The 12,500-nt window shown below is 31.0% G+C and overlaps 1 protein-coding gene across 1 annotated transcript in view; it reads right to left on the bottom strand.

Moving 5' to 3' along the window:
• Positions 1-12,500, bottom strand: part of LOC137630623 (monocarboxylate transporter 7-like) — a 446,411-nt gene that overhangs the window by 23,696 nt on the left and 410,215 nt on the right. The window contains exons 3-4 of the mRNA XM_068362227.1: positions 8,950-9,123; positions 984-1,115 (exon numbers count right to left, since the gene is read on the bottom strand). Of these exons, the coding sequence (XP_068218328.1) occupies positions 984-1,115; positions 8,950-9,123 (306 nt within the window). The remainder of the gene's footprint in view (positions 1-983; positions 1,116-8,949; positions 9,124-12,500) is intronic.

The raw sequence follows: 12,500 nt of genomic DNA on the forward strand, positions 1-12,500 counted from the left end.
AGAGAGAGAGAGAGAGAGAGAGAGAGAGAGAGAGAGAGAGAGAGAGAGAGAGAGAGAGAGACATGGCGAAGCATGCCTTACGACTTGTTCCCCTATAAAAATCTAAGTTTTATACGACACATTTAAAAATTTCCAATATTTTCTTAACCTCCGAGAGTTAGAATATTACATAATTAATAACTAAGAATTCAAATTTTGAAAATTCAAAAATCCATGAATATCGTTATTGCGCTCACTAATGATTTTTGTTTTTATTAGACTTGTAAAGTTATTTTTACCTTTTCTTAATCTAAACTTCAATTTACCTTAATTTCCTCCTGTTATCAAATAATAGTAAGATATATACTACAGTCATTCATATTCTTGAAGTTATACCCCACAGTTTGATCTTCCATTAACTATTTACTTACGCAATGTCTTCACACTTTCACTTTCTACACCGCCATATTTGTCCATGGTAACAGCATACATTTATCATATATATATATAAATATATAATATATATATATATATATATATATATATATATATATATATATATATATATAAATGTGTATATATATGTGTGCGTATATATACGTGTGTATATATATGTGCGTATATTATATATATATGTGCGTATATTATATATATATGTATATATATATATATATATATATATGTGTGTGTGTGTGTGTGTATATATATACATAAATATATATATACATATATACATATATATACACGTTTTATATATATATATATATATATATATATATATATATATATATATATATATATACACGTACATACATACATATTGATATTAAAGTAAATATCTACATATAACATTTTAATTTCTCTTCCCAGCTCAAGCTGCCAAAAATGCATTTGTATTTCGATCTCCAATTTCCTAAGGATATTTGGACCCGAATCCGAACAATACAGTATTTGATGTATAGAAAAAAATAGGCAATTTCGGAATGAGAAGAGACAATACTCACTTGCTCCCATTGTATGATTTTGTCCAATGTGGTCCAGGAGATCGGTAAACAGAACCCCATACGAGAACTGGAGTCCTGTGGTGAGGACGTGAACTACAAACACGCATGCGCAGATCAACCATCCCCATCCTCCTGCAATGGAAACAAATGAAGGTCGTAAAATGACAAGAAATTAAAAGAAAACATTATTATTAAATCCAGTATATATTGAACAACAAAATCATGAAAAGTAAAAAAATAAGAAAAACTATAAATAATAAAATGTTCTTTCTTATTTAAGATAACATTCAACGTTCAAGTTTCTGAAACCTGTGATCAGTTCACTTCTTGATAGACGTTTCTGTTATATTCATGCAAACAAAATGTTATCGTTATCAAGGGAAATACATTATGCACTTCACAAAACAGTTTGTTCCACCTATACATTACATTGTAGCCTTTTTGCCATACAAAATACTGAATTCCCTATTTTCTTTGTGGGTGGTTCAGAGAACAGCAACAACAAAAGCAACAACAACAACAACAACAACAATAATAATAATAATAATAATAATAATTAATGGGAGAGGGACAAGGAGTCGACACTCGACACATAATGAAGTAGTCTGAAAAAGCACTAAAAGTGTGACACAGGAAACATAAAATCAGTAATTAATTGTTATAGTATCGAATTATGAATATATGTTAACGAAATCCATGTTAGTGTGTTTATATGTGCAATGGACAGGGCTTTGTTTAATGTTTGCTTGATTATGTGCATAGTAGCAAGCTTTATCATTTATATCCTGGCACATTAAAAATTAGAAATTTTCAAACATATTTATAATTATGGATAGAAGAGAAAAATATGAAACTAATAAACGAAATTGTTCAATTAAAGCTAAAACAAGGCCTTTATACTCTGTAAGATTATCGAAATTAGCTGGAAGTTTTGCAATACTTACTTTATGGTTGCAGACTTTATTCAAACATTAAAACTGACTAAGCCTTTATTATTATTATTATTATTATTATTATTATTATTATTATTATTATTATTATTATTATTAAAAGCTAAGCTACAACCCTAGTGGGAAAAACAGGATTTTAAAAGCTCAAGGACTCCAACCGCGAAAATAGCTCAATCAGGAAATGAAATATAGAAAGAGATAGAAGTGTTGAGACGGCCTATTGAAAACGTCCCTACCTGGCGATCTGCCTGACTGGGATTCAAGTCATGCTCAAGCTCGATAGTTTCTTGAAATGTCTGCAACCTTGCTGTCTTTGTGAGCTAAGGAGGGGGTGGGTTTGGGAGAGCCTATGGGTCTACCTGTCGAGTCATCAGCAGCCATTGCCTGACCCTCCCTGGTCCTAGCTTGGATGGAAAGGGGGCTTGAGCGCTGATCATATGTATATATGGTCAGTCTCTAGGACATTCTCCTGCTGGCTAGGGGGTTGTCACTGTTCCTTGCCTCTGCCATTAATGAATGGTCTTTAAAACTTTAAACTCTACCCGAGACATTGGAAGACCATGGTAGGCTATGGCACTACCCAGTACCTGAGAACAATGGTTTAATTTTGGAGTGTCCTAGTAAAGCTGCTTACCATAGCAAAAGAGTCTATTTTACCCTTACCAAGTGGAAAGTAGCCACTGAACAACTACAATGCTGTAGTTAACTCCTTGAGAGAAGAAGAATTTTTCGGTTATCTTAGCATTGCCAGGTGTATGAGGGAAGAGGAGAATGTGTTAAGAATAGGTCAGACTATTCAGTGTATCTATAGGCGAAGGAAAATCTAGCCGTAACCTGAGAGGGATCCAATGTAGTAACAAGGATGTTATGTTTTCACCTCTGTCTGTTTGTTTGTGTGTTTGTTTGATACCACAGCTTAACTCAAAAAGTTATGGATGAATTTTGATTTAAACTTCAAGATGTGTCAGAAATGGGGTAACTTAGAAGCGATTAGATTTTGGTGGTGATCATCCTTCACTATTGCAAGGTTGGGTCAATTTAGATATATCTCCACGAGCAAATAAATAGGGGTCTAGTGAAGGTCGAGATGGTATGATAGAGGGAACCTAGCTGCCTTGGCGGAGGTCTGCGCTCTGAGTAATTTTTTTTTTTTTTTTAAATAAAGACTATTACTCGCATAGCTCCGTGTTGTTATTGATTTCAGCATATGGATGTTTAGTTTCTTTAAAAGATAAAACAGAAAAAACCACAACTTTATCAACCATTCTAGGTTTTAATGTTCTTGGTCTCTTCTACTATTGTTCTCCAGGAACTCTCGAATTAGAAGAACACTAATAAATTTTCTCTAAATCCTGGCACGAGATGTATATCTCGTATCACAGAACATATATCAATTATTATTATTATTATTAGTAGTAGTAGTAGTAGTAGTAGTAGTAGTAGTAGTAGTAGTAGTAGTAACTAGGCTATAACCCTAGTTGGTAAGGCAAGATGCTATAACCGCAAGGGCTTAAACAGGAAAAAATAGTCCAGTAAGGAAAGGAAACAAGGCAATAAAGTACAAGAGAAGTAAAGAACAATTAAAATGAAATATTCTAAGAAAATAACAACATGATTAAGTTGTGTCATTGAAAAATGCATGAAACTGACGATGAAAGACATTTGGAAGGTTGGATGGAACTTTGGGAAATTCGAAAAACCATTTAATAACTTATTGAACGGTTTCTCTAGTCATCCAATTTTACAAGATCAAACTTTGCTAAATTAGTTAAATCAGTGTTTTCATCTAAATGAAATACTGAAGTTATAAGATCTTTATACAACTGAAGTCGAATATTTAGGTCAATTTCATTCATTTTCCAGATCTCATGAGCACGTTGGATACCTTTTATCCCTTAGCTTTTATATTTGCCAAAGATCATAAGCAAATTTCAACTGAATTAAAACCTAATTGACAATCTCTTCCATCAAAAATAGGTCTTCTTGCAACGAGTTAGTAAGCAAAAATAAAGAATGCTAATTTTCATCTTCAGAGATTGTTTAAATTATCTAATTTCCTTTAGCATGATCTGTTTCTGTTTTTCTTTGAGTGTTTTTTAGTAAATGCGACTTGAATTGTTTATTTTCTATTTCAAATTTATATGCTCTATCTCTGAAATTGATCTTTTCTCAAATCAAACAGAGGACCTGAATCGTTTTCTAAGAGTTTTTCCGTTTTCTTTACTCACCTGTGTTAGGCTTTTGGGTTTCAAATCTCTGACAATACTCGTCTTTTATCTACCTGCTCTTCACTGACCGTATCTATCACTAGTATTAATGCTCCCTGTAATTATTCATCCTAGGTTTCTGGCACTCGTTTCAGAACTTGATTCCTTCCTTGCTTTGCTACATAAAAATTTGTGTCTTTTTTCGACCTTTTTTTGAAGAGAAATGCACGCGACCTACAAGAAGGAGTCTTGTATCAAATTTCCAAAATATAATTAGCTGTAGTTTGTTAATATTTATCACTGAACGAATTAGCTGAAAGTATTATATTTTCATAGCTCTTGCGATCAGTTAAATCTTATATTGCATTTGCCAAAAAGTACTATTTTCATCTTTTTTTTTTTTATTTAATAATAATAACTGGTGATAAAATGTTTCTTCATCCCGGCCACGATCTAGGCCTTTGAGAGTTAATATGTGGTCCGTGGATCGTTTTATAGACACCCCAGATATAGTCGAATTTAAGGCAGGATAATTTAAATATGAATATATGAATAAGATGGATTTGAATAAGATTGTATGGTTATCCTAAATTAGTATTTCCCTTCGAATTCATTTATTGTAACATTTACAAATTATAAGTTCTTTTTTTAATATTCTCTAACATTCTGTAAGACATCTGGGCTTCTCAGTCACTAAACTGTTTCTTTTCATGTAACTCCCAATAAAAGTTGGTCAACATCTTGACTTTGTAAGCGAATGGTAAGTCACTTAGAGCTGGAAACATGTATAATAATAAGTGTTGCTCCAAATCTTTTAAGTCTATACCTAATGATAAATATTGACTGATATCTACTGATAAATGAAGCCAATACAATAAAATTACTTTTAATATATATTTTGTTGTGCTAAGTTATAAAACATACTTAGACTCCCGCATGGAAACATAAACACAAACATAGTTATTTGAAAATCTTTAAAATATTAAAATTAACAACAAATAAAAGGAAACGAAAGAAAACAGTGAAAGGACAAAAGAAGGATTTAGTCTAAATGCGAACGATGAATGGGAAGGAAAACAGGAAATAAAAAAAATAATATATATATATATATATATATATATATATATATATATATGGATATTTGTATTTAAATATGTTTATATATATCTACACACACACACATATAGCATATATATATACATATATAAATACTGTATATATATATATATATATATATATATATATATAGATATATATATATATATATATATGTATATATAAATATGTATGTATATATATATATATATATATATATATATATATATATATTATATATATATATATATATATATATATATACATATATAAACAATGTAAAAAATTTGCCGTAAAACACCGCGTAAAAATCCTGGAATAAATGTTTCTAGGCATTTACCGTTTTGGGAACGGATATATTGACCCTAAGGAATGATATTACGGTCACCACCCCGTAAAAAGATAATAACAAAGTAGGGTAAAAATTACAGTCGCCTGTATTTTACTGAGATACGGCTGAGAACAGTATATTTTTACGGAGAATTTCCGATTAAAATTACTGTTTTTAACGGTGAATATATATACATAGACACAACATATATATACTGTATATATATATGTGTGTCTGTGTTTGTGTATTTGTGTGTGTGTAAAAGTGAAAAATTGGAAAACCTGTCAATATAGTGAAGATTGTGAAAAGAAGAAGCTCTGAAACAGAGATAAGATGGAAATGAAAAAAAAAAAAAAGCAGAAGATAAGCCAGTAAAGACAAATACTTGAATCCTCAAATATTGGAATAAGCAGAGAGAGCGAAAGAAAAAAAACTGAAATCTCTCGTAAGGAGGAAGAGGATGGGACCGAAGAAGCATTGTATACTGCACACCGCGTGGTAGAGCGTCGTAATAATCAATATTTAAAGTTGTATGTTTCTAGACTGCCTTTGGTAAGACTAAAGAACATAATACTGGAGACAAATAAAACATCGATTGACGAAGGAGACTTTCCGAGGACTAGCCTGGGCAGCTTATGAGGATCTGCGAGGGAGCCTCTTTTATTGGTTTGGGCCGAGTCATACTGCCGCAGGGAAATTAACAAAACCTCGTTACACTGAAAACTATAACTGTGGCTTCTTGCAAAATGATAATTTTCGTAAAACTTATATTTTATATCCTGGTATCGCGTGCACCAGCAATTTTTTTTCCTATATTGAATAGTACTCTTCAGAGATTTTATAAAACGTTGTAACACCAAAACTATTAACTGTGGCTTCTTACAAAATGATAATTTTCGTAAAACTTCCATTTTATATCCTGTTATCGTCTTCACCAGCATTTCTTTCCTAAGTAGAATAGCTTTCTCTTGTCTCAATAGATTTTACGAAACCTTGGAGGACAAAAACTATTAACCGTGGCTTATTACAAAATGATAATTTTCGTAAAACTTATATTTTATATCCTGTTATCGTCTACACCAGCAATTGTTTTTCTATATTGAATAGTACTCTTCAGAGATTTTATAAAACGTTGTAACACCAAAACTATTAACTGTGGCTTCTTACAAAATGATAATTTTCGTAAAACTTCCATTTTATATCCTGTTATCGTCTTCACCAGCATTTCTTTCCTAAGTAGAATAGCTTTCTCTTGTCTCAATAGATTTTACGAAACCTTGGAGGACAAAAACTATTAACCGTGGCTTATTACAAAATGATAATTTTCGTAAAACTTATATTTTATATCCTGTTATCGTCTACACCAGCAATTGTTTTTCTATATTGAATAGTACTCTTCAGAGATTTTATAAAACGTTGTAACACCAAAACTATTAACTGTAGCTTTTTGAAAAATGATAATTTTCGTAAAACTTCCATTTTATATCCTGCTATCGCCTGCACCAGCAGTTCTTTCCTATATAGAATAGCTTTCTCTTGTCTCAATAGATTTTACGAAACCTTGGAGGACAAAAACTATTAACCGTGGCTTCTTTCAAAATAATTTTCGTAAAACTTAAATTTCATATCCTGCTATCGTCTTCACCAGCATTTCTTTTCTATATAGAATAACTTTCTTTAGTCTTCATAGATTTTACAAAACCTTGGAGGACAAAAACTATTAACTATGGCTTCTTGCAAAATTATAATTTTCGTAAAACTTATATTTTATATCCTGCTATCGCCTACACCAGCAATTCTTTCCTATAGAGAATAGTACTCTTTACCCTTCATAGATTTTTCAAAACCTTGGTACACCAAAAGCTATAAGCTATGACTTAATGCAAAATGATACCTGGTAAAAATTCTATTGTATATCCAGTTATCTTCTTTCCTATACTGAAAAGTACTCTTCACAGATTTTACAAAACCTTGGTACACCAAAACTATAACCTATAGCTTAATGCAAAAGGATACCTTGGGTAAAACTTCCGTTTTACAAAACCTGGGTACACAAAAACTATAACCTATAGCTTAATGCAAAAGGATACCTTGGGTAAAACTTCCGTTTTACAAAACCTGGGTACACAAAAACTATAACCTATAGCTTAATGCAAAAGGATACCTTGGGTAAAACTTCCGTTTTACAAAACCTGGGTACACAAAAACTATAACCTATAGCTTAATGCAAAAGGATAACATTGGTAAAACTTCAATTATATAACATATTATCACCCGCACCAGTAATTTTTCCCTATATTGAATAGTCCTCTTCAGAGATTTTACAAAACCTTGGAACACCAAAACTGAAAAGTACTCTTCACAAATTTTTAAAAAACCTTGGAACAAAAAAGAAAAAAAAAAAAAAAAAAGAGAGAGAGAGAGAGAGAGAGAGAGAGAGAGAGAGAGAGAGAGAGAGAGAGAGAGAGAGAGAGAGAGAGAGAGAGAGAGAGAGAGCTATGGTTTTTTGCAAAAGGATAATTTTCTTAAAACTTCCATTTCACAATTTGTTATCGTCTGCACCAGCAATTCTTTAGAATACTGAATAGTAAAATTTTACAAAACCTTTTGCATAAGGATAACTTTATTTAAAGCTTCCAATTACATAACCTATTATCGCCTGCACCGGATATATTTTTCATATTGAATATTATTATTATTATTATTATTATTATTATTATTATTATTATTATTACCTAAGCTACAATCCTAGTTGGAAAAGCAGGATACTATAAGCCCAAGGGCTCCAACAAGGAAAAACAGCCCAGTGAGGAAAGGGAAAAAGGAAACAAATAAACTATAAAGGTTTAAACGTGTAAAGGTCGTTCAAGAATAGCAGAGGCAAGGGACAATAACATTGCCTTATCAAGCAGGACAATGGCCTAGAGACTGACCATATATACATATGATCAGCACCCAGGCCACTCCCCACCCAAGTTAGGACCAAGGAGGGCCAGGCAATGGCTGCTGATGATTCAGCAGATAGACCTAAAGGCTCCCCCAAAACCCTCCCCCCCTCATTAGCTCACAAGGATGTTGATGTTGCAGCGACCAAAGAAACTAACGAGTTTGAGCGGGACTCGAACCCCAGTCTGTCGTTCACCCGTCAGGGACGTGACCACATCGGCCACCACAGCACTATATAAATTATATATATATATATATATATATATATATATATATATATATATATATATATATATACATATATATATATACATACATATATATATATACATATACATATATATATATATATATATATATATATATATATATATATGAACAATTAAAATAAAACATATTAAGAACAAAAAGAAAATAAACAGGACGACACCGTTTACCTTCCGGGTAGTAATGCTGTCTTATGGTAGAGGTCTTGACATCGTGTCGCTTCAATCCGGGGATGTGTTTTTGGAAGGAGTTCATCTCCCTCTCGGCGATCACCTGCAACCCGTCGATCACATTGTCGTCGCCGAGATCTTCATATTTCGAGTACTTATCCGTAACGTGACCATCTGTAAATGCCATAAAAGGAAAACTTGTTATATTCGTGATTATTCAAATTTAAGTTGTTTAAAGTGTATCTGTTCTGTCATTATTATTATTATTATTATTATTATTATTATTATTATTATTATTATTATTATTATTATTATTATTATTATTATTGTTTTGCACAGAGGTTATTTCAGATATATATATATATATATATATATATATATATATATATACATATATATATACATATATATATGTGTGTATATATATAAATATATATATATATATATATATATATATATATATGTATATGTGTGTATATATAAATGTATATATATTTATGAATATATATATGCATATATATATATATACATGTATATATATATATATATATATAATATATATATAATCATAATAATAATGAAAATAATAATAATAATAATAATAATAATAATAATAATAACAACAATAATAATAATAATTATAATAATAATAATAATAATAATAATTATCATTATTATTAATATTATTATTATTATCATTATTATTATTATTAGCTTAGCTACAACCATAGTTAGATAAGCAGGATGCCACTGTATAAGCCTAAAGGCTCTAACACGGAACAAGGGCCCAGTGAGGAAAGGAAATAATAAAATAAATAATCTATATGAAATATAATGAATAAAGACTATAAGATATCTTAAGATCAGGAATATAGTTTAAAAAAATTATATATATATATATATATATATATATATATATATATATATATATATATATATAAATAAATATATAGACTCATGTCAGCCTGTTCATCATAAAAACATTTGATGTAAGTTTGAACTTCTGAAGTTCCATCGATTGAACCGCCAGATTAAGAAGATCATTCCAAAATCTGGTCACAACTGGAATAAAACTTCTAAAATACTGTGTATTATTGAACCTTATGACGGAGAAGCCAATAATGTTAGAATTAACTGCATAATTAGTACTATGTACTAGATGGTACAATCTGGGAAGATCAGAATGTAAAGGATGGTCAGAATTATGAAAAAATATTATGCAACATGCAGAAAACAATAACAGAACGACACGGCCCTGGAACAATATAATGCATATGTGTGTATGTGTACATGCATATATATATATATATATATATATATATATATATATATATATATATATATATATATATACATATATATACATATATGTGTGAGTAGAAATCAAGAAAGCTGACAGGTAATAAACGTGAAATATGTATTATAGATACGGAGAGAAAAATACAAATAAAGACTTGATTAACACTAGTACCTTCACCTTGCATTAAAAATGATCGAAAATACAATGAGAATGAAAATACAATATTGTATTCATATAAAAAAGGGACCCTAAGCGGTCAGTTACTTGTTGATCCTTGATAAATCCTATTTACGAAAGAAGGATTTCGCTGGATTAGTGTAAAACAGACTAAGACTTGGATTTAAAGTGTGACCTTAGGAACTACGTAAAAAGGATTCAACAATGTTCCTTCGGGTAAAGCCATTGATAGGAATTACTTCCCCGACCTTAGACCATCTGATTCTCTGACCTGAGCTAAGCTAATGGACAGCCGAAGGATTATTAATTAATCCTTTACAGACAACCGTCTCAAGCTGATTGCTTTCAACAGATATCCCTTTAGAAGTTTGGGATGTTTGGCTGGCGTATAATTGATTAAAATCTCATCATTGGATACTATATAAGACATTATCTTAATTTACATAGTTATTTTTTATTTTTACTATGTGCAGCTATAATTAAACGATACCAATATATCTAGTTTTTTTTTCTGTTTAAAGATTTAAGATATCTAAAACCATTCATGAAATGGTAAACAGAATAAGCTATCCATTCTTTTTTTTTATTCCTAACTGGGCGTAACAGAATTTTTTCTTAGATTTCTTCATACAGTTAAAAAAAAAAAAAAAAAAAAAAAAAAAAAAAAAAAAAAAAAAAAAAAAAAAAAAACTTAGGATGGCTATTGATGGTAATTTCCTCAATTTTGGTCAACTAATCTTCTATGTACTCAGAGATGCCTATTCCTCCTTGAGGAACATAGATGTAAATAAATAAGACTATATTCTTAAAATGGCCTGGATGTTCCCTCCACCTCCTCCACTTATATCAGCTTTCTATCACCTGATTTTCTCAAATATAATTGGAATACCTGTGAGGTGATCCTCAACCTTCTCCTTCTCATCTCTGCGATTAATCTTATTTACTGTTCAACAACTCCAACAAATATGTTTTAGAAGGGATGCTATTGGCGGGATTGGAGTTCATTCTCATAGCCAATAGTAGGAGCTGAAAAGCTCTCATCAACCACCTGCGATTTATCATTATCTTTGTCATGCTGAAGTATCCAGTAGATTTGATCCATGAATTCCAAGAATGTTCTGTTTCTGGCGACATGACTCTTGAGATTCCATTCAACATTACTCATTATCTTGATTACAAAGGGGAATCCTGAGTTCGCGTAATGGCCACAGTCCCATGAACCGGGTTTGGCCCAGACTTGAACTAACCTAATCAGGTTGGTGCCATAACTTTAGGGCACAACGTATTCAGGCTTGTTTCATAACTTTTGGGTACGATAAGGGTTGGACTTTATCTTTTCCATTAATCTTTATCATTAGAATTATCTATGTATGTTTATTTTCCATTAAAATTAAAAAATATTAATACCTTACCAACTTAAAATTTGCTGATAAGAGTTGTGTATAGTGAATCGTGGGAAGAATTATAAAAGATGATAGAAGATTTGAATAGAGAAAGCATTTATTTATATGAACAAAACTAAGATAATGTTCATTGAAAATGCAAAAAGACAAGACGAGTTATGAACGAACCTCTAAAGTATGTTAATGAATATACGTATTTAGGACAGACAGTGTTTCCCCAGGACACGAGACCGAAATCAAAAGAAGGATAAGCATGGGTTGGAGACCTTTAGGTAAACAAAATGAGATTATGAAATGTAAAATGCCACTTTGTCTAAAAAGAAAAGTAATTGATCATATGGTCCTACCAGTATTAACTTATGCATCACAAAATTGGAGCCTTACTAAAGCCTTAGAACATAAGCTGGTTATAATTCAAAGAGCTATGGAAAGAATAATGATGGGAATAACACTAAGACACAGTAAGAGAGCAAACTAAAGTAGAGGATATTCTAAAAACATCTAAGAAAAAGAAATGGACATGGGCAGGACATATGATGGGAATGACAGATAATAGATGGACATTAAGAATATCAGAATGGGTCCCTAGAGATTGTAAAAGAAGCAGGGGAAGGAAGAGAAGACGATGTATTGACGAACTAACAAAGTTTGGGGGTGTTGACTGGCACAGA

This window comes from Palaemon carinicauda, chromosome 38, assembly GCF_036898095.1.
Source record: "Palaemon carinicauda isolate YSFRI2023 chromosome 38, ASM3689809v2, whole genome shotgun sequence".
In the NCBI taxonomy this organism is placed as follows: domain Eukaryota; kingdom Metazoa; phylum Arthropoda; class Malacostraca; order Decapoda; family Palaemonidae; genus Palaemon; species Palaemon carinicauda.